Source organism: Pygoscelis adeliae, unplaced genomic scaffold (genome assembly GCF_000699105.1).
Source record: "Pygoscelis adeliae isolate BGI_AS28 unplaced genomic scaffold, ASM69910v1 Scaffold1, whole genome shotgun sequence".
Lineage (NCBI taxonomy): Eukaryota > Metazoa > Chordata > Aves > Sphenisciformes > Spheniscidae > Pygoscelis > Pygoscelis adeliae.
This window is the reverse complement of record NW_008824051.1, coordinates 2,537,837-2,562,700: the sequence shown is the minus strand read 5'-3', so window position 1 is coordinate 2,562,700 and position 24,864 is coordinate 2,537,837. Positions and strand designations below refer to the sequence as shown.

General features: G+C 40.5%; 1 protein-coding gene across 1 annotated transcript in view; it reads left to right on the top strand.

Annotated features, from left to right (window-relative positions):
- ALK (anaplastic lymphoma receptor tyrosine kinase) overlaps nt 1-24,864 on the top strand; it is a 243,422-nt gene that overhangs the window by 55,603 nt on the left and 162,955 nt on the right. The window contains exon 4 of the mRNA XM_009333686.1: nt 16,673-16,874. Coding sequence (XP_009331961.1) covers nt 16,673-16,874 — 202 coding nt within the window. The remainder of the gene's footprint in view (nt 1-16,672; nt 16,875-24,864) is intronic.

Genomic DNA, 24,864 nt, shown 5'->3' with positions numbered 1-24,864 from the left:
TCCCTACTTCCCATGGGCAGGCAGGTGTTCAGCCATCTCCAGGAAAGCAGGGCTCCATCACGCGTGACAGTTACTTGGGAAGACAAACGCCATCACTCCGAACGTCCCCCCCTTCCTTCCTCTTCCCCCAGCTTTACATGCTGAGCATGACGTCACATGGTGTGGGATATCCCTTTGGTCAGTTGGGGTCAGCTGTCCCGGCTGTGTCCCCTCCCAACTTCTTGTGCACCCCCAGCCTGCTCACTGGTGGGGTGGTGTGAGAAGCAGAGAAGGCCTTGACTCTGTGTCAGCACTGCTCAGCAACAACAAAAACATCCCTGTGTTATCAACGCTGTTTTCACCACAAATCCAAAACATGGCCCCATACTAGCTACTGTGAAGAAAATTAACTCTATCCTAGCCGAAAGCAGTACACACACATTCTCTGTATGTAATCTTCTTTCTTGTTCTCTCCTTGCAGTAAGTGCTATGTGCATGTGAGTAGTGGTGTAGTTAGTAGGCTTGGTACTTTGTGTATGAAAGTACATGCCCAAAGAGGGAGAGGGAAAGCGTGGAATAGTTCCTTTGCTTATAGAAGATAAAGGTTGATTTTATTCAGGACAGAAGTAGGGTAATTTGCTAGCTGTAGAAAAATAAATTTTGGGCTAAATGTGTCTTTGTTTTCTCACTATTTTAGTTTCAAGTGGGCCCTAATACTAAGGAACTATAATAGGACATTAGTGCTTTTCCCCCTAAAACTGATAATTCTCTCACAATTGAGATCCTCTTAAGTCTCGCCTGATACGCTGAGTGCTAAGGTGGGGGGCGATCTTCCTAATCCATCTGAAATAATAACTGCAAAGTTGAAGAAAGTGTCAGCACCTGTGAGAGGGTGCATCATTGACAAAACAGAAAGCCAGATATGATTTGATTTTTTTTGAAGCAGGTGGCTGGGGAGGAAAGGTACTATGTTAAAAGTATCTGAATTATAAAGGCCAAAATTTACCAGCTGTGAAGGTTTAGGATGATCTACATGAAATAAATAGCAGCTGCAACTCAGTTTCCGACTGGGTAAGTATCCACATGACAGAAATCCTCTGTCATAAATAGATAGCCCTGTTGGAAGTCTAGAGACCAAGGAACAAATTGTCACTGTTATTTCTATAAAGCCAGGATTATTCTGTATGCTATAATGTAGGTGGTGCTAGCTTTACCCAGTACTTAAGGTCCCTAGAAAATATGAAATATTTTGATTCTTTTGAGTGCTGTTATATTTCAGAATGGTTTCTGTTCCAAGTGTTTATGAATGATGATCCTTAATCAGCCTTCATCTCCCCTGCACAAGGTATAATGACCTGCAAATAGCAGGCTGATGTCAAACCCTTGAACACCCTTTAGTATTTTCAGCAATAGCATCAAATTGAGTTTGCTGTATATTGCCCTCTTAATTTGAGGACTGTAGAGTGAACTGTATAGGACCATGAAGGTTGGCTTTTATGGCTTTGTATATCATTCCTCACCACCCTATTTGGTGTGTTTTGGGTCTTGTATGCTTCATTTTCTAGAAAGTTGATGCTTTTTCGTCTGATTTCCATCTAGTTGTACCAGGCTAGCATTTTCTAAAGAGGGCATTTTCTTAGCTTTGTGGGCCATGTGGTGATGTAAAATGATTACCAAGTTCTAGTTGCCTGCTGTTTCCAAATAAAGGAAGACATTCCTCCACTTAAAGGCATTCTGCAGTTTGTATTTGAAACCTTCAAAAGTGGTAAAGCTTATACAGTAGTTTAAAGAAGAAAAGAACATGTACAACATAATTAATAATTTGTTTCAGGATCACCCTGAAAGAGTTTGTGGATTTTCATCAGTTTCTTTGCAAAATTAGTCAAATGTACCATGTTGATATTTTTGCAAATAATGCTTCTTATATTCACTAAATAAGTGTAGTACATGAAGCAGCAGTGAAAACTTAATTTACCATTGTGCTTCAAACTTGACTTGAGAAACCGTCCTTAGAGTATTTACAGTGTGTGAAGGCCTTTATCTTTGAAACAGAGTGCTAGAAAGTGATCCCAGGTAAGGGCTACTGCAAAAAGAGCTGTTGGAATTGGCTCATTTTATTTAAACTTTCTGCTTCCTAAGTATGAGGTCCAGTGCTCATGCTGGCCTTAACACTATTTTCTATGCACATTTAAAAAAGTGAATGAAGACTTACGGACACGTTTATTAGCATTCAATTTGGTTGCGGTCTATAGGATAGCAAGAGATGGTCACTGTGAGCCCAGCCTGCCATTTTCAGCTGGCATGTAGGGGTGCTTAGCTTCTGGCAGAAGCTTTGAATATCAGGTATCTCAAACCACAAAGGTCCTAAGATTCCACATCTCATCTGCCTGTGCTTGAATGCTGAATTGTAGCCCTGAAGAGAGGATACTGGTGTCACGCATCTCACCAATGTTGTTCTTGTCTCCACCTGCCTGTGTTCAGAGTTCCCATTCAGTTGATTTTCCTACAAGAGTGTCAAGAGCTGAAAGTGACTAGTGCACCTTTTCTCTTGATGCAAGAGTCATGGGGGTGGTAGTTGTTCAGTGTTGAAGGCTGCCAAAAGAAGGCAGCTTTCTTCTGTTTCAGCAGTTCTGTTTGTTTCCTCTTACACATTTGTCCTAAAGGGGAAAAAAAAAACCAACTATCAACTGTACCTAGAACAGGGGCTACAGCCATACTGAGACTTAACTGAATTAAGTACCTTGATAGCTCATCTTCAAAGATGGAAATGGTTTGAAAGCCTCCTCTGAAAGTCTCTGCAGTGTTCCCTTCAGGATCACATCTGCATTTGTAATGAACAGAAAAAACATGTTATTTCTTTTTTTCTAAAAACAGTTTAATAAAAAAACATTAAAACCTTGCCAGTTAGGATGAAAAATACTGCCTGCAGGAACTGTAAAAGTGCATGCTGTCAAATATGACATATATGCACAAATACCTATGGGCTTATTAGTGCCTCCATAGTGATGTGCTGTCAGCAGTGTATTTCTACTGCATATGACCTTGCAATATTTACCTTTATCTAAACAGAAAAGAGGGAGGGAGAGTTATTCAGTGAAGCTTGGGTATCTCCCGTAACCTTTATGGAGTCTCTGCCAGCCACTTCATAACAGCCCATAGCACATTGACTCTGTGTAGTACTCAGGTTATTGAAAAGCAATAGCGGTAAATCCTATGTGGCTGGATGTCACAAGAAATAGGAGAACTCTCTGTTTGCTCTTCATTGTTGTATTACAGCTTACATGTCTGCTGCCTCCACTAGCTTATTCCTAAGGGAGTTTATTTTCCATCCTTAAAAGAAGGCTGTCAGACTGATTTAAGGCCAGAAGTGATGCTTTCAAAAAAACATGGGTTTACTGAACCGTGGATCATTTGGCAGGTGGTCATAAGGTTTTGTCTGAAGTCAAAGAAAGCAGAATCTTGTCTGGCTTTAAATTACTTATCCCTTGCCACAAGTTTTGGCAGGCTTGTGCTAATGCCTCCAATTAGGAAAGGAAGGCAGCATAGTCATGCAAAGAAAACTGACCTGCAGGTGAAATGCAAAATGTAGGCAAATTACATGAATGGTGTAGAAGTGAATTAACAGGTAAGATCTTTCCTCTTGTAATAATATGGTGATTAGCAGTACAGCCTTTTAGAAGCAGTCTTATTAAAGCTAAGTCCTAAGCATCTTTCCCTGTCGCTCTGTAGAACACCAGTGTCCTTTGTGAATTTAAAGGCAACATGGGTGGTTTCCCAGAAGTACCTTAAATTCACTCTGCTTACTTTTGACTTTCATCTATACCATGCTGCATAAAACACTGCACCAGTTTACCATAATGCATGTTTGTGAAATGAGGTGTTTCTACTAGTGCTTCACTAGCAGGTAAGTCATCTGTCATCACAGTGAAAAGCTGAGGGCAAGGAAAGTTTTGTGAAGTTAAGCTGTCCCCACTCATGGGCCAGATCTCTTTGGGCTCCTAAATCCCTTCTGTACCTCTTGCACATGCTATTTGATGCACCTGTTCATTTCAAAAGTAACATTCACTGGGTTTTTGCTCCATAGGGATAAGCAACAGGAGGCATTTAGGGCCTAGTGCAGATAGAATCTGGCAGTGCTGAGGTCAAAATCCACTGTGTATCTGCAGTACAGGAACCATGCAAGTTTCATTTACACCACCTCACCAAAATGTCTTGCTTCAGTACTGATAATGGTAACGGATTTGTGATGAGGACTTACTGAAACCATCAGCTGGAACCACTCTGTCAGGCAGACCCAGCTTCTGAACTCTTGAGTGCTGTCCTGGGCTGTATAAAATCCATGTTATGAGTCACAATCCATTTCCAGTTCACCCTGCCATCCAGTCCTTGTTCTGTTATCTCCAGGCTAAAACTAGAGTAGGGAGATAGTTTTTTAATAAGAAAATAGTTCTCTCAGTCTACAGCCAACAGAAAGTAAATAGAATGGAATTTCTCATTTATGCTATATCTTAGGGAAGTGAAAAGAGGATGGAATAATTCTAACCAAGATAAATACACAAGTCATAACCTTCTTAGCATAACTATGCCTGTTTTTAGAAAATTAGAATGTCAGTGAGCTAAAGGTAATTTGTTCAGGATGCCAACAAAATGATAAGTCTGACTATCTGATTTTTTTCTCTCCTTAGGTAGTTTCAGTAAGACTGAAAAGTGAATGTAGTTGGTCAGAAGAGCCTTGTACCACTTTGTAGATACACCTCCACCCACCTCTCCCCCTACAATAATGTATGTGACTTCCTCAGTTTGACTTTTGAGGCAGAAATGCTTGGTAGGGCTGTGATGACATTTCAGAGATGTTTAAATATTCTTTTCTGATTGTTCCATGAAGAAGAAAACTGTGATGTGTAACGGTTAGTGCTGTTTAATTGAATTTCATGTAAAATTTCTCCATTATAGCTAGGCTTTGTGCTGTCCAAATTTGTTATTTTTTAAGATAAACATTTATCTCTTGAGAAGTAGCATTGATTTAAAAGGCATTCTGAAGGTAGGATTACAACATGTGAGATGATTGGCATGCCCTGTTCAGTGGGCAGATCCCCTGTGGCTGTGTTTTTTGGTTTTTAGAGCAAAAGAGCTGTACAGTCTTTCATCCATAATGTTCATCCTGAGCTTGAACTTCTACAATTTGTACTCATGTGAAACCCACATTGAAGCCCCATAGGTATTTGCCTGCAAGAAGAGTGGAGGGCTTGGTTGTCTGCGCTAGAAAAAGCAGTGTCCTTATTATTCCAGTCAGTTAATTGTATTCAGAGCCTAATAGTGTGATAAGCAGTTTGCAGAATAAGTAAAGAAGAAATGGCTCTTCCTCAGCAGAAATGTGATTTCTAAGTGAATCACAGTGCATTCACAGTAAGAATAGCAAACTGAAGAGAAGAAATGAGGCACAGGAATTGTGGTTTGGTGTTGCAGCAAAAATATTTTGGGATACACGTGCTTTAGTGGTCACTGTTGACAGGACTGAAGCTCCTCTTTTTTTTCTTGTGTGCCATTGTCACTGTCTGTCCATTTATAGCTGCCAGCTGTCTTTTCCTGCATTCTCTTGGACTCTTTGGTGCAGCGACTTTCTAAGGTATTCTCTGTAAAGAGGTCTGGCCTTCAGTGAGACTCCTAGGCTCTGTAAAAAAAGTATTTAAAATGCTCCATTGGTCTTCCTTGGTACACATTAAAGCATTTTTAGAAGAAGACAACACAACCTAGTGAGAGATGATACTGGGAAGGTGGAAGTACTCAGTGCCTTTCTTTTGCTGCATTTTCAGGCCAAGATTGCTCCCAGGCCTTGGCATGTAACAGCATGGTTTCAGGAATGGGGCAGCCATCACTGGGAGAGCACCAAGTTAGGGACTACTCAGAGAAGCTGGATGCATTCAAATCCTCGGGACTGGGTAAACCCAAAGGTTCTGTAAAAGTAAGCTGAGGTTAGTGTCTAAAACCTATGAGAAATCATTGCAATTGAAGGAGGTCCTTGACAACCTGAAAAGACTAGCAGTATGTTCATTTCTATGAAGGGCAAGATGGAGGACTTAGACCAGCCTGTAGTTCTCTGCCTCCTATCAGTCCTTAGAAAGAACATGGAGCACATCCTCTTGGACTCCATTCCCAAACAGGTAGAGGACAAGAAAATAGTTGGGAATAGTCAGCATGGATTTGCCAAGGATAAATCATAGGTCGCTAGCCTGATGGTCTTCTGCGTCAAATGACTGGCCGTGTGAGTAACGGAGGATGATGGATGTACTTCACCTTGACTTTAGTAAAGCTTTAGGCACCTTGACACCAGTAAAGCTTGGGGCTGGTAGTGCTCGGTATCCTCACCTGTGACCTGCATGATGAGACACTGGTCAAATTTCTAGATGATCCTCAACTGAGAGGACAGGGGGCTTGGCTGATGCACTGAATGGCAGAGCTTTACTCCAGAGGGACTGTGGTAAATTTGAGGATTGGGCTAACAGGAGCCTTGTGGCGCCACTAGAAGTGAGAAGTTCTGCCCCTGCGATAGGTCCTGCCAGTGCAGCACCCCAGGCTGGGAAGCAGTGGCCTGATGAAGAGGACCTGAGGACTACAGAGGACCCAACGCATCACAAATAAGGGTAGGCAGCCGTTCAACCTGAAATAAGGTAGGAGGAAGGCAGCCAAGAGAAGTTATTATCCCCGCCTGCTTGGTGGTGGTGAGGCCACACCTGGGTTGCTGTGTCCGCCCGCGGCTCCCCTTCCCAGGTCAAGGGGGATGTAGAGTAACTGGCAGGGCCTAGTGGGGGCTGCCTGTGTGTTCAGGGGCCCATAGCACATACCCCTGTGGAGAGGTGGATGGAGCTGGCCTTTGCTTAGGCTGGAAGGAGGTGTCTGAGAGGTAAGCTACTGGTGGCCTACAACCACCCAATGGAGAGATACAAAGACAGCAGAGCCAAATTCTTCTCAGCAGTAGCAGATGATACAAGAGGTGGTGGCGACAGTTTGCTGTTTGGGAGGCCCAGATTGGACTTTAGGGAAGACTTTCACCAGGAGCGGGGTGCAGTGCTGGAACAGGTTACCCAGAGAGGCTGTCAAATCTCCATGCCTGGAGTCTTTTGAGACTTGGCCGAACAAAGCCACAGCTGCCCTCATCTAATGTTGGTGACGGTCCTGCTCAGAGCAGGACATTGGACAGAGACCTGCAGAGGGGCCTTCAAGTTCATGTGGTTCAGTGATCCTGTCGTAAAAGGGTGACAGCAGCAGGCAGGTCCTTTCCTTCCTTGTGCTGGGAGGCCCTCCAGAGGCCAGAACCGAGTCCAGATAGCTGGAGTCCAGTCTATAGAGATCTGATCCCACCAGGACATGTAGCCTTCATCTGAACCATCCTCCTTGCTTCACCTGTGCCACTATCTTTAGAATAGAAAGGAGAATCTGTTTTATTTCACGAACAAGGCAGATTAGGTAGAATTTTAATTAAAGAGCTAACTGCAAGAAGCAGATGAAACCAACTCTTTCAAAGGAATGTTGCCATCGTAAATAGTATTGTTGGCACTTGAGCAGTTCAAACTATTAATTCTACGTGATGCCTGATTTTACTGCATTAAGGAGGCAAGCCCCTCACTTTTGTGCTATCTTTTCCAAATTGAAAAATGGATTTTTAGAGTTCTGAGGTTTAATCAGTTAATGTTTATGCAATGTTTTGAATTTATAAAATGCTATCTAAATGTGAAATTTAACTGTGTTGTTGGAGAACACTTTTTATAAGTGATCTGAAGGCGCAGGGAAAAGTCATTATGTATAAGCTCCTGGACTCCTGTTCTCTTTCATTGATTGCCACGTCTGCCATTTTTCAGCATGTCTGTCAACATTCAGAGAAGCTCTAACCCATTGTCAGATCTAGGGGAAAGGGTCATTGTCCCCTCACTTGTCTGCTCTTTGACAAGTGGTGTGTGGTTGAAGCTTGCTTTTTTCCTATACATGAATGTCAAGCGGGTTTTTTGAATCAGCAGAAGGAAAACCAGCAGCCAGTGTGGTTTTCACAGGAGTGGTCCTCAAAAGGTTCCTGCCATCTGCATTTCTTTGCATCCTATAATTGGTGTGCCAAGCCACTCTTCTCCCTTTTCATCCCTGCAACAATGACTTAGGAAAGCACAGAAAATATGAGGAAGCTCTGGAGCTAAAAGATGAGTGGAAAGGGGTCTGCCAGACAAAACTGGCATGCAGAATTGATAGTGCAGAACTGATAACTGAGTTACTGAAAGGCTGATTTGGGATGGAAGTGGCGTGGAGACTAGAGATGGAGGAAGGATGGCTGAGCCTTAGGATGGGCAGAGATTTGGCAACAGATCCTTTACGTTATCAGGCATTCAACAAGCTCTGGATAGGATCGTCACCTTTCCCAATACTTTTGGGGAGAGTTGGCCAACTAATTGTCTCCTGGTACTGTGTGCATGGATGTTCACATGTGTATGTAGAGGAGAGGCTGACAAGGACAGATTAAAATGTATGAGACATTAACATACGTGTCCTCAAGATTTATCTTATTTATGTTATCTGTGGACCAATTTCATGATTCTCCGATGGTCTGAGTTATGACTCTTGCGCACTTAAAGCTGACATAATGGCAGCCTCTATATGATGAGTTTAATTCTGGCACAGAATGAAAACGGAGGAGGACTACACCAAACAGATTTACTTATGCACTTGTGGCTTTTGTAGTTCTTCAGGGGAATAACTCACAGTACTTGCTACTTGTTTAATGTGGTCTCTGACATTACTGAACTGTGAGTTGGTGTAAGACCCATTCTGTTCCAGGCACGTTTCTATTCAGGTACTTGTGTGTCAGAGTATTGTCAGACTTCTTAATTTTTAAGCTTTTAGCCTCCTGAGTGTAATCGAATAAGCACACTTGAGAGCAAAGTGGTAACTAGAGGCACAGCATTAGGCTTCCTTTCACACCCTCCCCTTAACTACAGCACACACTGTGAAGTACTGACCAGGCATTCTACCTCTCTGTTTTTATTGACAGGACCAGCTTCCTCTTAGCTTTCCCTTTAGGTCTGTCTGTCTGTCTTGCTCGTGATGACAGAAAATTCTCCTATCCTCTAGTCTCAGAACAGAGATCTCAAAAGTAACTTGCCATCCGCCTCTGTCAGCAGCAAAAGAGAAGATGCATATTGGTTAATCAGCTGTGCAAGGCTGAATTATTTAAACACTCTTTTGTCATTGTCTAGGAAAGGAAAGATTTTAATTTCAGTATTGAATTTTAAGTTTTTAATTAACTAACTACTTTTTTCAGTTCAGTGCTTTTCAACTGGGAGCAAACACTGCTGAGTCATTTAGGAATTGGGCTGTAACAGCATCTGGCTCTAGCTCCCATTACGGAAGGCAATACTTGGAGCTTTTAATTGTTTTCTTCTTCCTTCCGACTTTTTCCTTTTGAAAAACTGGATGTAAAATGCTTTGTGAGAAAAACGTCTTTTACTGTTGTCTATCTAAAGTAGTGTGATGGGCTTCAGCTTTCCGTATGGATATGCCAGGGATTATTGGAATTTAAACTGATAAATAGTAATAAAGTTTTATAACAGTGTTCCTTTGGACACTATGCCTGAGTTTAGCGAAGCAACAGGGGAAACCTGTAAAAGAGCTGTGTGAAGGTCACTGCTAGGAGACTGCTCCCTCTGCATGTAAGGCTTCAGGGTTGCCTCTAAGAGAATAGGTAAATTAATACAGAAAACCTCTGGGACTGGAGTGTGAGAAAAAGGAGGACTCCTGTCTTTCCTAACTTCAAGTTATGTTTCTATACCACTGCTGCAGTTCCCAAGGATCACAGTGAATACTGGTTGTTTGAGGGAGAAGGTTTTATATGAGTGAAGTCTTTGAATTTAAGAGAAATCATATGGGGCAAATCAAATTTGCCTGATGCCTTAGTGAGAGGACAAAATTTGACTATTTTTCTTTGATGGATTATTGGCCTTCCTCTTTATGTTTAGGAAATGAAAAATACTTGAATAGGAGGTAATTTTAAAGACCCTTGACTTGCAGATCTCTGCTGTGATACTAATCTTGGCCACATGCTATTTGCAGTTGTTTAATGTCTGCCTTAACTTGTCCATTTGTGAAATGTATTACATGCCCACAAGAGTTAGTATGAATTCATTAGCATTTCTGAATTGCTCTTGCATCATCTAGAGAAATGTGCTCACATACCTGCTAGGTATTAGAAGCGAAATCCTGGTTCTATTTAAGCTAATAGCAAGAACGCTGATGGACTTCAAACGGGGTAAGATATCATCCAATTACCATAATTAGATTGTTAAGAATTGTTCAGCTCCAAATTTTGTAATAATTCAAAGGCTGTTACCTTCATGAATTTTAAGTCAGATGCAAGTATAGCATGTTGCAAATCTTCTGGTGCTTATACAGTCACTTTGCACTCAGCACTGGAGACTATTCACATTCTTAGTGTTCAGCACATTTCAGAGCCTTGATGAGGCAATTAGAAAATACCTACAAAAGCCTAGAAAAGTATAACCGTATCTTTTCTTAATGTTATCACTCAGGTAGTGCCCAGTTCTTCCATGGCTTTTATCAACTACTGAGCTCCTGCTATGAGAATTTTGCTTGAATAGTTAATTTGGAAGTTGAGTGTAAAATGAAGAATCCAAAGACCAGCTCTGTGGGATGTTTTGTGATACTAGTGGAAACGTTCTCTCCAGTCAGCATCTCCAAATACCATAAAACTTGATTTAAATTTTTTTTTTCTACTGTACAGTCCCCAACAGACGTTGACTGTTAATAGTTTTTACAGGTCTAATTTAATCTGGTAGAGTATTGAACTTGTACGTGAAAGGTAATAAAATCCTTTTAGTAGGAAGATGGAGTTTATGTTCAGAATAACAATCTATCAGTATTGCAAAGGATTGTTAAATTGCTGCTTTATAACTGTGATCAGATTAAGTCAGCCTAGCTGTATTTTGAGCCTTGCTTTTCAAGAAAGTAAGTTAAAATAACAAAACTAGGGTCTTTGGTTATTAGGGAAGAAATCTGCTTGAATTGGCATGGGGACGCTTTAATTTGTATCAGGTATCTGGATGTCTGCTCTGTGTGTATTATTGGCTTGGGTGTGTTGCTAAATATTATTTTCAGATAATGTGAACTTCCCTCTTCATGAATTCTAATGCATGCCACTTTTGTAACTGATTTTTATGTCCCATTGCTCTGTTTGATGTCATGTCTTTAGGATCTTATTTGATTGTGTGATATCAGGTATACAAGAATGTCTCATGCTGGAAATCCTAGACCTCAGGTGAAAGTTGAGGAGTTGCCTCCATGTGTTTGTCCCAGAAGAGCTGGTTGCCATTTTCTGCAGTGAACGCTTTCCTGGAGAACCTTATTTTCCACTGTAACTTCTCAGGCTGCTGTCTTTTTGGGTTGCAGCTGTCTTTCCTAGACTGCTGCCTCAGAAAGGTCAAAGGATGCAATACAGTGCACTGGCCTCGCTGAGCATCATGAGGTTGTTTAGCAGAAGAACCTGACCTGGCTCTTTACTGTGTTTACCCTGAGACTGACTAGGAAGGATTTAGGGTATGAGCAGTTAGCAGGGTGCATTCAAAGCTATTGGGAGTTATCAGATGACCAGCTTTTAAAGGGGCTAGCAATAGGATACTAAGTTTGCCCAGTTCCTAGGGCCAAGTGATGGCTCTGTCTTTTGAACATCTCAGGGTTGCCTCAGCATTCTCACTGGCATGAGTTTCAGATGTTTTATGCATCTGTATCAGACAAGGATGTTGGGCCAAAGATTGCAAGAATGGTCTTCATTGCTGGTGTGGTTTTGAGTCTTACCAGTCTATACCCCTTCATTTGAAAGCTTCTTTGGACAGGTGCCTTATTCATAGTGTATCTGTACATGCATAGTACATTAGCATCAGTTTTCTTCTTTACAAATATTTCTGCTACCTCATTAGTTCTGAACAGCACAACTTGAAGCTGTCTTCATCATCTCAAAAACATCTTGCTGCTAAGCTGATAAGCCATCCTTCCCTTTTCATGACATGAATGTTAAAAAGTTGTAAACAAGCTTCCAAAGGATCAACAGCAGTTTTTTCATACAGGATATATTAATTTGTCTTGTAATATTCCTTTTATGTCAACTGCAGTAATTCCCTGTGCTTAAGCATAAATAGCTTTTCATGTGTGTTTGTCTGAAGTGACAGCAAGTTGCCAGAGATGTTATCAGACACAACACATGAGGATCAGGAAAACCACTGCGTTGTGACTGCAGGTATTAAAAATGTAGGGGAAGATATGATTAGAAGCTGAGTACTATTGGTAGGTTTCTCCCAGAGTTTGTGAGTGTTTAGGGGGAATGTGGAAAATAAAGTATTTGCAATTTAGACTAGCAGTTTCTGAAACACCACAGAGCAATATCAGCTCGTTGGGTTTTAGTCACAAAATGCAAACACAGGTGTATTTGGTGTAAAAGACTGAATGCTGTTCCCACTGCAACCACATGGTTCTGCGTGATGATGATGAATGAGCTCAGGACATAGGAAGTGCTAAGTGCCTGGGTCTGTGTATCTAGTTACAATGTGATTATTTTAACTGCATCTCTTTAATATCAGCATTGCGCTGTGCCACCAGAGTCCAATTTAAAACCTGTAGCAGAAGACTCCTGAAATGACTCATTGGTGAACATCTTTCTGAAAAGCGAATAGACCGTTCAGAGTCCTGAGCAGTAGAACATGACACTGGCAGCATGTACCGTGAAGGGGCCTTTCATCTCAGCTTATATCCCTTGATATCTAAATAGCAGCAGAAGTTTGCTTGAAGCTACAGTGCTTTTTCTAGCTATTCAACCGGGAAGATCCCAAGAGCCTTATTAGAACTGTGAGCTAATAGGAGAAGATAAGTGCAAGGAAATTATAGCTGGAACCTTAGAGTCATAGGGGTCTACACAATCATCTCAGATAGAGGGTGCCACATGGATTCCCTCCCACCAGAGGGAAATACAAGTGAACGCGTAGCTTCTGATTTTGCCCAGAAAGTCCACTGGTGTGAAACAGAACATTCTTCTGTCCCTCGGTGTGGATGGGAAATCGATCTCCATGTGATCTTTTAACTCTAAGTAGCGGTCTCTAATCTGATCCTGGAAATGGTGCTCATACTGATCCCTTGGGAGGCTGTCGAATGAAACAGTGGCAAGCAATGACTGAGAGATTATACCTTTGAGGGAAGGGAGCAGTATGAGGATTTATGTTCAAAAGTGTATCATTTCTTACTTCAGACACGTTAATTATTCTTTTGTGGGGTTTGACGCCATTGATTTCAGTAGTGTAAGTCCTGTCAACTGTAATGAAAGAGGATTTGGGCCTCTGTCAGCGGGTTGTTGTCTTTGTGTATGTGTGTGTATGTATGCAGTTGACTGACAGATATGTCGTGTATGCTTTGGATACAGCAAATTCATGAAATTGGGTTTGTCTGAATTGGTGTTTCGAATCTATTGTTTATGTGGAAAAGAGTATGTGCGATGTTAATGTCAACTGTAGGTGTTAGACACTGTTACTATAGGAACTCACCGGTCTGCTCTGTAATAAGCAGATCTAACTCATAGTGTGTGAACAGGAATCTTCAAATTCTGCTGTGTAACAAAGCCTCTGTGCTTTCTGTGTGGTTTCATAGCAAGTACCCCTCATTCCAACTTTGGAAATGGTTCCAATGACACCAGAGCCAAATGTGGCTTTCCTTAGCAGTTATGGACTAGACGAGCAGTAAGAGCAAAAAGAGAACACCGCAGCAGACAGGGAAGTCACCCACAAGATGGTTGGGCTTTCAAAAGCAAGAATAAAGTTGTGTTTATTCTCTTCCTTTTTTAAAATAAAAAAAAAAAAATTAAAAAAGGTAATCTGTCCATAGGTCTATTATTTGCCCAGGTAGGTGATCTCCCCAAAAGTACACACTAGGAGGACATTTCTGACAAGCCTGTGTACCGGTGGTGAGGCCAACACAGCATAATAGCCGCGTCCTTCAGAGAGATTTTTGTAGGCACCGCTTCACAGCAGTGTAGTGTGGGGCTGTTCCTCCTAGCATCCTGGGAGACTGTGCCAGGGTAGACCCTACCACGGCAAAATTGTATTCCTTTTAGCAATATAATTTAGTAGGTAGAACTGGCCATGTGACAAGTAATAAGCCACAATTGCAAAGTGTGAGCCCTGTAAACAGAGAGTAGAAATATAAAAGCCAAAACAAAGGAGGTTAGTGACTATCTCACAAATTTGCTGTAGCAGCTAGCCTTGTCTACTACTAGACTTCACTGATGTTTCAAACTTGGCCTCAAGTCAGGGCATGAGAGGGACTATCCTTGGAAGCTCTCTTTATTTAGAACCACTGCAAGAAAAGAAGGAATGAGAGCTGCCTTTTTTTGTTTGTTATTTTTAAAATCTGAGTCCCTGTTGCAAGGCAGTAAGATGAGCAAATGGCTCTTGCACCTGGCAAGTTACCATCAGCAATTATTGCAACGCTTAGTGTCTTCCTGCCACCAGCAGAAGTCTCTTTGCTCCCTTTCATGTCACAGATTTCAGTGTTCTTATGGGGATGCTACAATTAAAGCCACAAGATTTAGTGCTCTAATTCTCTTTTGTTTGCAACAAAAGGGAGAGACAGAGAAGGATGATAGATGTGGCTGGGTTTTTGTTTTTATTTTACTGACCAGCAAAAATACTGTGTGTATATATAACTGCGACAACAACAGAGTTTGTTTAAACTCATCAAACCATTCCGTTAGTAACTGGATTAAAGGCTATTATTTCCCATAAAGGAATCTTATTAAAAAAAAATGCTGCAACTACATTTCACTCCTCTCTGTTTACAAACCTCGACATCTGAGCAGGCTGTACCTTATGTATTTCTATGTGTTTCTTTCAGTACAAACGTTTTCTAGTTTTAGAGATGCCATTAACGTGATGCCAATGTCAAGAACACTGTTTTTGACAAGTATGTCAAAAATGCTGCTTATGATAAATGTGTGTATGGGAGGGAAACATGGTGGTTGACAGAAATCCACATTTCATTTTTAGCCCTTCCATTATTACCCTGTATGTGACCTGAGATGAATTGCCAAAACAGACTTTTTCAAAGGGGACATCTGTGAGCATGAGTGCAATTCCCCTGTTTTGAACTGGCATCTGACAGGGAGATATTCAAATCAGAGCTCTTGACCCTCAGTTCATGGAGAGAAATGGGAACCACCAATGGACAATTCACCAGATCCATTTTAGGATGAGGTGAACTACCACAGGAGCTCAGAGTGGCTGGTTTGCACCTTGTGGTCCACAGCTTAGGCACCAAGGTGAAGGTGAGCAGGATCAATTCGTGGCCCCTCCACAGGATTTCTTAGACACCGTGGATCTCAGCTGACCCATGCTCAGTGATGTGGAAGATTATTCCTCTGAAGATTCAACCTTGGTATTTTCAAAAACAAGCTGCTGCTCCTGCTAAAATTCATGCACACTTAAAAAAAGGTTTAAATTACAGCCCTGTTGAGCCTTAGTTTCTCTGTCTCTGAAATCAAACCGTTCATCAGACCTGCATGTTTTAAGTCTTAACAGACAAGCTTTATTAATGGATGGTCCAGGAAATGAAATCTTGTTGTCCTGATTATCTGACCAGTCTTCCTAGAATCTGTGGAATATCACAATTTTTCTTGCTTCAACGGTTGGTCCCTTTCATTTACCTAACTGCACCTTTCATTTACCAACTATACACCCCAGTGTGCTTGCTCTGTGGACAAATTGGTAAATTGGTCAGCTGCCAAAAGGGAGCAATTTGACTTCCCTGAAATGAGCAACAATGCGATGAAAATACATTACCTCTGTCCCACTGGACGTGCCTCAGATTGTATTGAAATAGAATTAGGTCAAGGTAGTCAATGTATTGGATAATAATGAAATGTTTAATGTGGATTACCTGCATATAAAATTAATACATTAGAATGAATTGCTGAAGAAATAAAATTATGTCAGGGCTTTATCCTGACTCTAATGACTTAAAAATGCTGCACTCTTCTGTTTATAGGAGAGCAAAAGTAAAGCTATTGAATTTGTGTTCTTTATTTGGGTAAGAGAAATAAATATAAAGTATTATTTTTTTTAAAAGTGTGTATATATACATATCAGAGCTGTCAAATCAGGATCCCACTGAACCAAGGCTATAATGTTCGGGTCTGGACCACACCTGAGAGGTTACAGAGATGGGGGTGAAGTCCAGGCAGAATAGATACATGAAAGCAAGAATCTAAACCTAAAACTCCTTAATCACCTGCCTGGACTTAACTTTGGAAGTCTCTTGGTTGATTGAGTTTTATTGTTACTGTTTGTTATTTTTCCCTGCCCTTAATATTTATGGCTTTTTCCACTTTATGCCTTTTCTTCTGGGAGGTAAATCTAAATATAATCTTTGTTTTGGACCATCCAAAGGTGAGTTGAAATGTTGCCTGCCTGGGAATATCTTAATGGGTTTAATACAAAATGGGCAAATTTTCCAAACTAGTTGGCAAACATAGTCTTTGACTGGGAGGTATGGAAGGGCTGCAGAGTGAGCTGCAGCATAAAAATTACAAGTATTCATCTGCACTTGGTGAAGCTTTTTGGGGGTTTTTGTTCTTAAAGCTTTCTTGTTGCCTCATCTGTTCTAGGTTCGTTTCTGTTTCTCAATGCATCAGAGAGGCCAAGCCCCGTCATCCTGAGCCCTTGGCTGAGAAGCGGCAGTGACCAATGCATAGTTCAAGTGGCTGTTTATAAGTTTTACCAGCAGAGTGGAGAATATATTGCTCATGTCCTTCCCATTGACGAAAGCAGCAGTGAAATCTTATCAGTGGAGAGTCCAGAGAAACATGGGTAAGTCTCATCCTCTCATTTGACTCACAGCTTGAGTTGAGAAGAATCACACGATTGTGTAGCAATACAGCCACATAATGCATGCTGCACATCTACTAAGGGGAGCAGGACACCACACCGAGTAGATGTTTGTCTTGCATGGGTCTAAATTATTGTAGAAGCTGGAGATAGGTGCTTATTTTATTATACAAAGCATCAGCAAACTACTGGATCCATGCAACAGTGAGTCTGTAAGTCAACATCATCTTTATTCTCAGTGCTTGCAAGTACAGACATAGTCTGGATACTCATGCTAAGTTTAAAGCTTTTCTGTCTAATTTGCTCTATCTGATTTCTTTTTACTGCTTCTTTACCCAAGTATACTATTGGGCTTAGAATATCTACTGAGTCTTTGCAGTTTCATGTGTCCACATACTTTTTAAGTTTTGTCTTGCATTTGTGTTTTTTTCAATGCCGTCTCTTGTCAATAAAGCAGTTCAGAGCTACTGCCAGAGGAGGAAAGCTTTTGATCTTTCAAGGGTGCAACTGTTTGAAATGTTTTATCCTCTTTGTGCAATTAATCTTAATTGTTGATGGTGTCCTAATTTGTCAAACTTCCTGTGCATTCTTTTAAATTTTGGTTAGCAGCAAAACAGCAGGAGCTGAACACAGTAAGTGTTCACTATTAGTGGAGTAACTTAGAATTGAATTTAGATGTATGTGAGGCTAATGTTCTACCTGTTCTATATACTGATCTTTTTTATTTTTATTTTTTACTTCTGCTGTGAAATGTGTGTTAAGAAGCATAATTTTTATTAAGCATCTCAAATGTTCTTTGTTTTGGTGTGATAGATCAGAGAGTTTCTAATAGCAAGTCCTGCTGACTTGTGCTTATAACAAGATGTGATTATCTGATTACTGTCTACAGCAAATTCTGTATTTTCCAGTAGCAAAAGGAGAATGCGCAATAAAAAACCTTACGGGAGATAACCTAACTCATAGAAACAGTTTGAATAGTTGTAATTCTCGTATAACACATGGCCTATAAAAGTGAGGAGGAGAGCTTGTGTGTGGATCTAGATCATACTTAGTTCCAGCAATATCATCCAAATTGTAAATTACTGTTGATGTCTGGGGAAAGGTAATTAGGGGAGCCGCAGCAGCTGTCTTCTTCCTTAGCTCTTTGCAAATGCTGTGCTCTGTGTCACAGCTAATAAACATGCTTTGTGCAAAGTGCCTCCTGCATTGGCAATGCTACTGTTCCTTGGCGCTTGCAGGGAATACTGTAAAATGCTTTGCTGTGCTGCATGGAGGAGCTCTAGCTTGGATCAATGGGCAGGCAGAACTCACCAGGAGCACAGGCAACTGCCAAAGTAAGGAGCCTTGAAGGGAAGGGAAAGATCACTTTAACTACAATAACAAATGCCTACCTTTGCCATCTGCTGGAGACAATATGGACTACTCAGCTGTGCGTTGCAGATGGCAGACGGAGATTGTCACCACAGTAAAGAGGGTCTGTGCTTTTAAAGAAGGTGGTTTTGGTTATAGCTTGGCTATCCCATACGCTTGCAAGAAGTGTAGCTTGCTCCCAGCAGCATTTCTGTGGCACGTAGGGTAGTAAGGATGTGCCTGTGGCTTTCATGGTTTTGTATGGCTGACGACTTGGTACTCTGTGTGCTATAAAACTTCGCAGCTGGAGCAACTGGCTGGTTCATTTTTCCCCCTCTGGTCTTGTCTCTTCACTGTGAGAGGTAGTAGCTCTTCCCCCAGCTCAGCAATGCAGAAAGGCTCTGATATTGTGCCCGCATAAATGTCACATAGGGATAGTTAAGTATCTACCCACAGACGGCAGCCACAGATGATAGGGTAGCAGTTTGTTATCGTTTGCCCTGAACCTTCATTCCAGAATTTATGAGTGCTCCTCTGCCCTTTGTTTGGAGCAGTAATATTTGATTATCCCAGCTCCGATAACAAAACATGCAAATCTCACTTTTATAAAAATCTTCTTTTCTTTAAATAGGAATCAAGAATAGCTGATTGGAAGTCAAGAATAATTCAGTAAAGTTCTTAAATGAACTAGCAATCCTACAGTGGAAATCTGTTCTGTTTAATATTTTATTTTGTCTTGGAAATTGCAAAGAATTGTATTGTTTTGTAATGAATTATTTCACCATGCTATAACCAAATGATTTATAAAATTTTATAGGGATTTTAGCTCTGAGCGCAAGGTAATTGAATTCCTCAGTGATGAGCCTATGCTAGAAATAAAAACACTTTAGTTTCACAGGTGACACTTCTTTGATTCTATTCACTTTATATATTGTTTTGCAAACAAGAGGTGTAAAGTGTGCGTAGTTCCCCGTGCCTTGTATGTGCAATGTATGCCATTGCTTAAAATCAAGCTTATAGCAGGAAGAGTATGTTTTATTGAAACAAATGCACCTGAAGGGTGGGTAAAGCAGTAGATTAATTCCAGGGTGGATTTTCTCGTATCTTGAACTATGTACAGTGTCAGTATCTTTTTATCCTCCTTTTTTTTTTTTTTTTTAAACTGCATAACCTGAATTACATATATTAATATCTTACAAGGTCTTCACAGTTCACCTACATTTACAAGAGAAAAAAGTAGATGCTGTCAGGTATTACCATTTCATTCAGGGTGAAACCAGGCAAGCAAAGGTTTCGGTTGACAGCACTTGGAGCTGATTTTAAGTAGAATATATGTAAAGCTATGAAATTTTATTAGTCGGGTAGAGACACATAGCACCCAATATTTATTTGTTACCAGGGTTCAACCGCGTTGTCTTTGTGTGCAAAATACCAGGTGTGATTTTGATGGATGCTCAGCACGCATAAAGACTCAAAGGCAGAACTAGTGATGTTCTGTTTGCTCCTCTGGTCTCATTCTCTTTAGAAAAAAATAGCCCAAGCCTGTGGACTAGAGTTGTACCAATTCCATAATGAGGCATAGTCATTACAGAAATTGTTGTGTGGAAGATGCATATTTGTTTTATTTTCTTACTTGACATATTTCACTGCAGCTGATCTATTGCGCGTAGGAAGAAAGGTAGCTAATTTAAGATGCATTACATAGCAGTAGGATAGGGCAGATGGAACCGACTTTGGGAAGAATATGCCAGAAGTGGTAGCTGTGAATGGTTCCCGAGTGATGAAACACCAGAGGCTGGCAAAGGGATGCTTGTTTTGTATTATACAGAAACTTTGCCAAATACAATAATAACTTTTCTACATACTATTTGCAACACTGCGTACCACTCAGAAGTTAATTATGTCCTCATTTATCAGTTCAACAGAATTATATAAATTTTTATTTTTTTTCAAGAGCAGAAAGATCTTACTCTGTATTTAAACGATGGATTTTGGAACACTTTTGGTTAGACCTTCTCTAATTTAGTTCCTAAGCAATCAGTAGGACTCCTCTATGGGGAACAACACATTACTATATTCTACTAGAATTAGATTTGTTGCATGATAGAGTTTCTAGATGATCTGACTTTGTGGATGTGTTTTTGGTATGGTTAGTCTCTTCTGGCATCTCTTGTGGTTCTGTTGTGTTTTACAAGCACCTGCAAATGATACAGGGAGAGAATCAGTGCAGTGCTATCGATCCTTTGTAATGGCAAAAGAGTTGTTATAATTCCTGCCATGGAGCACAGCACTTTCTGATTTATCCCAAATGCCACTAGATGTGGGTACTGTCTTTTGCTGTTTTTCTGCTCCCATGGTGCTGTATACAATCCTTTCTTGTTGCTATTTAATGGACTTCCTTTTTTGTGTTACTGGAGATGAGGAGGCAGCAAGTATATTTGCCTAGCATATTGGTTATTTAGCAAAGCAGAGTTACTGCCACAATTTGAATGTTGACTTCTGGGTGCTTGTCAGACTGTCACTGTGGCCACTGATTTCATTTCACCTCTTATTTGTTTTCCCATCTGTTAAATTTATAATTATCAAGCTAGTAAGATTGTAAATGTGCTTGGCAGAATGGGGAAAACACAAAGGAAAACTTGTCAACAAGGTCAGAGTTTGTAATACAGGATTGATTCTTTTATTTCTTTTGATCTGTGTATTTCAAAGAAGTTAGAGTTGGGCAAGGACAAAAATATCATTGTTCATTTTAATTACCATTATTATTTTACATCTCTACCTGCAGTACTAATGGTAAGTTGCAGTATTATATACTATATATCAAACCAAACTTTTTAATAAGCCTATAGCAAATGACAGCATAACTTCAATTTGGTCTTTCATTGCAGACCTCTCTCCTCACTAATTCCATAATCATGTTATTGTCCCAAAAAATAATGTAGCAAGTGGATCTTAATACTGTTCACATGACTGAAGGTAACTGAGGCCTTCCTGAAGAGCCTTGTTCAGATGTAGATTCAAAAGATAAGATTTGAACTACTGGACTGAGTTCACTTCTGATATCTATCCCACATTTCTTGCGCAAGTTGGGCACACAGCCTGTTCTGTCATGTTGCTGCTTTTTCTCTGTAGAAAAGAGCAGGGTAGTTTCTCTTAGATATTTTTCTGTGTCTTTTTAGATTGTAATTGCTTTTTGTTAGTGGGACTTTGTCTCTGCCTACAAATCCTTGCACCACTTTAGAGGCAAAGGGAGGTTGAGGCTGTGGCACTGACAGATCAGCATGATCTGTTCTGTCACCCCACACTTAGGGAATGTGGACTGTAGAATCCCTGAGTAGAATTGTTGGTACTGAACTACACATCTTTTGACTTAAGCATACCTATACAAACCACATAAAATGACTTTGCAAGCCATGTGTGATTTTTGAGCTGTGAGTAGGACCTCTAGACTAGTCTAGAGCCTTAACCAAACTTGAGATTCATCTGAAGACTTTTGTGTAAATATGTGAGGTAAACAGTGTCTCTTAAATAAAACCTGAGATCTGAACATGCATGCATGAGCAAGGAAGCCATAAAATACTACTACTCCCTATAGCCAGTGCTTTAGTAGGTACCTGTATATTTCTGCACAGAGCACTTCAAACAGAGAAAGAGCACCTGTTTTTGAAGGTTACTACAAATCATGATAGGCTATTCCCATTCTGGCATCTACGACTTCACTTGAGATTGATTGCATTGATAGATTTCAAGAAAAATAAATGAAGGAATCACTAGCATCTGTCACATTTGACCTTGGGGATTGAAGTCTGAAGGTTATTTCTTGTACTAGTGTTGTTCCTTTTCTTGTTTTTTTTTTTCTTGTCTTTTTTTTTTTTTTATTTCTTTCCAATAGCTTCACTAATCTGTCTCACAGACCATGGGCTTAGTAGAAGGAATTTACTTTCTTGGAACCCTTTAACCTTAAAAGTACATTTCTCAGGTTAGTGGTAATATGAATTTGCTTGGCTTTTTTTGTGGATGGGTTTTTCTTCCCTCTTCTCCTTGAAAAAACACTTTACTAAGTTCAAGCCCTTGTTTTGCAAATGCCTGGACTACGACGTAAGAACAACGAAGACCAAAGTGTGTGTATTTGGGGTACTTCATATGGGTACTTAAACTCATTTTTAGGCATCAAAATATGTCTCAAAAATTTACAGCACATTTTACTCTCAGAGAATTCTAAATCAGGAGTTTAAGACTTTCAGTGTAAACTATACATTTGAGAAATTCAGGTAATCCAGGAAAATAATCTGGATTTATGGATTCATTAGAAACTAAGCTCTCCTGCCTTGGTGGCCAGGCACCACTAATCCTTACTTTTGGAGAGGAAACTTCAGTTGTTCTAGGCAGAAAATTGGCACTTAAACTTTTCCTGTGCTGGTATCCACTAGCCAACTTTTAGTCCCTTTTAGTCTGTCAAATTAAATGCAAAAAAAAGAAAAAGGGAGGGGGGGGGGGGTGGGGTGGTTAAAGATGTTGGTGTCTCTTTTCCCCCTTCCCTTTTCAAAAGATTCTGTCCTTGATACCTGTGAAGAATCAGCCCTTTTCATAGCAGATGCTTGTATTTGGAAGGAAGTTTTTCATCTCCACCTAACAAAACCTTGGTTCTTTCAGTACCTCAAGTCTAGATCTGAATAAAGCTTTAGTTGTTGCTTGTGGCACCTTGAGGAGTTCATTGCTAGTTTGTTTTCAGTGGATGAGGAGATTTAAATCAAAACCCTTCAGAATGTGTAAGGTGAAATGGAGCCCTTCAAACCTTCATGAAACAGTATGAACCTGATATACAAATGTCTGCAGATGTGGAAAGATTTTTTTCCCATTCCACTTGAGCATGTAGATTTTGTCACTTTAGCACTAGAGGTAGGTACATGTCTGTCCACTTCTGCTTTAAACTTTTTAGTGGTTTTGCTGCTGCTGAAGTGCTATATTATTTCTTGAGATAAACTTGGATCCTTTTTGTAGCTTTTATGCAGCATTGGTTTGCTTTAGAGCATGCCTTATTTTTGCATGTAACCTCAAGTACAACAAAGCAGTAGCTTCAAACTGCTCCTGAAGGATTTACTGTATTGTCAATTGAGATTGGACTGTAGTAGTTTATTTCCTCTTACAGACATGTATATGGAAGCGAACTATTTATTACAAAGAATGATATATTTATATTACCAGAAACTGAATTTTGAGTGCCATTCACTATTGTGGTATATCATATTGTGAAGCAACAATATTGTATGACCTCTTGAACCAACCAAAGCCAGCCAAGTTCAGTTATGAGTAATTGCAATTATTTTTTGTTTTTAGCAGTTGATTACAGTCCCAATCAAAATTATTGGAAATCAGTTTGGGGCGGGGGGGGGGGAAGGGCTCTTTCTGCTCTTCTAATACATGTTATCAGACAGTTATTAGGTGGCAGTGCTGCCTTTTATTGATGTTTGCCAGATCCAAATGCAAACAGGAAGGCCAAAGCTGTGTAGTCTACTTCCAATTACAATTATAAAAAAGGACAGGGGAAAAAAAAGCCATTTTAAAGTTGAAATAAAAGCAGCAAATGAGGAAAATTTCTGTCAGACATATCAAAATTTTGGCTTACTACAGAGGCAAATTACTTAATGTGTAGAGAATGGAACAGTAGAAGAAAAATAAACTTATTTTTCAGGGTAGGAGTTCAGTTTTACGGATACCTAGTGGAGGAGCTTTTTCTGCTGCTTTTAACATAGTGCTGAACACACTGTAGCGGAGGAGGGCTAAGGTGGTGAGCTGGATGCCCAGTGTGCATTGGCACAAGGATCCCTGTGGCTTCCCAAAAAATCTCGGCACCTGTTGGTGACCTCCTTGGGCTCTGGGAGCTGCTTCTGTGCATGAAACCCCAGAGGCTGGCACATCTGACCCTGTAGAAATGATGCCAAACTGACCACGGTAACAGAGTTGGGGTACCCTTAAAAGTGGCTGGTTTGGGTATTTGTTCTTTTGAAACCAAAGATTCCTTAATATAAATTATCTCTTACGGGGCTGAAAGAATTTCTTCAGACCACTCTGAGCAACCTAATCCAACTTTTATACTGTCCAAATCCTGGGTACGCAAATTTGTTGTCTTAAACTTTTATACATTGTGTCCTTCAGAATTATTTGCAGGCTGCTCTTTTCTGGTTGTTAAGCTATTCTCACTTTCCAAACTCTGGGCTGTTCCCCCCCCCTCCCCCTTCTCTCATTCCTTTAACTTGTTTCCCTTGTTTTATGGGTCTCTTGTTTTCCTCTCTACCTGAGGCTTCTACTTCAATTCTTAAAAGTCATCTGAAACTAATCTTTACAGCTCCATGTTGACGCTAGCCCATGTTGCACTTCCTATCAGTGTAGACATGCCAGGATGAATTTCAGTTTCATAAAATCTAAACAAGCAAACAAACCGCCACACATACACACACCACCCAGCCTCCTTTTCCCAAGCATACACACACACTTCATTTTGTCTTTTGTCTCCTTTCCCTTCCTTTCCCTTCCTTTCCCTTCCTTTCCTTTCCCTTCCCTTCCTTTCCCTTCCCTTCCCTTCCCTTCCCTTCCCTTCCCTTCCCTTCCCTTCCCTTCCCTT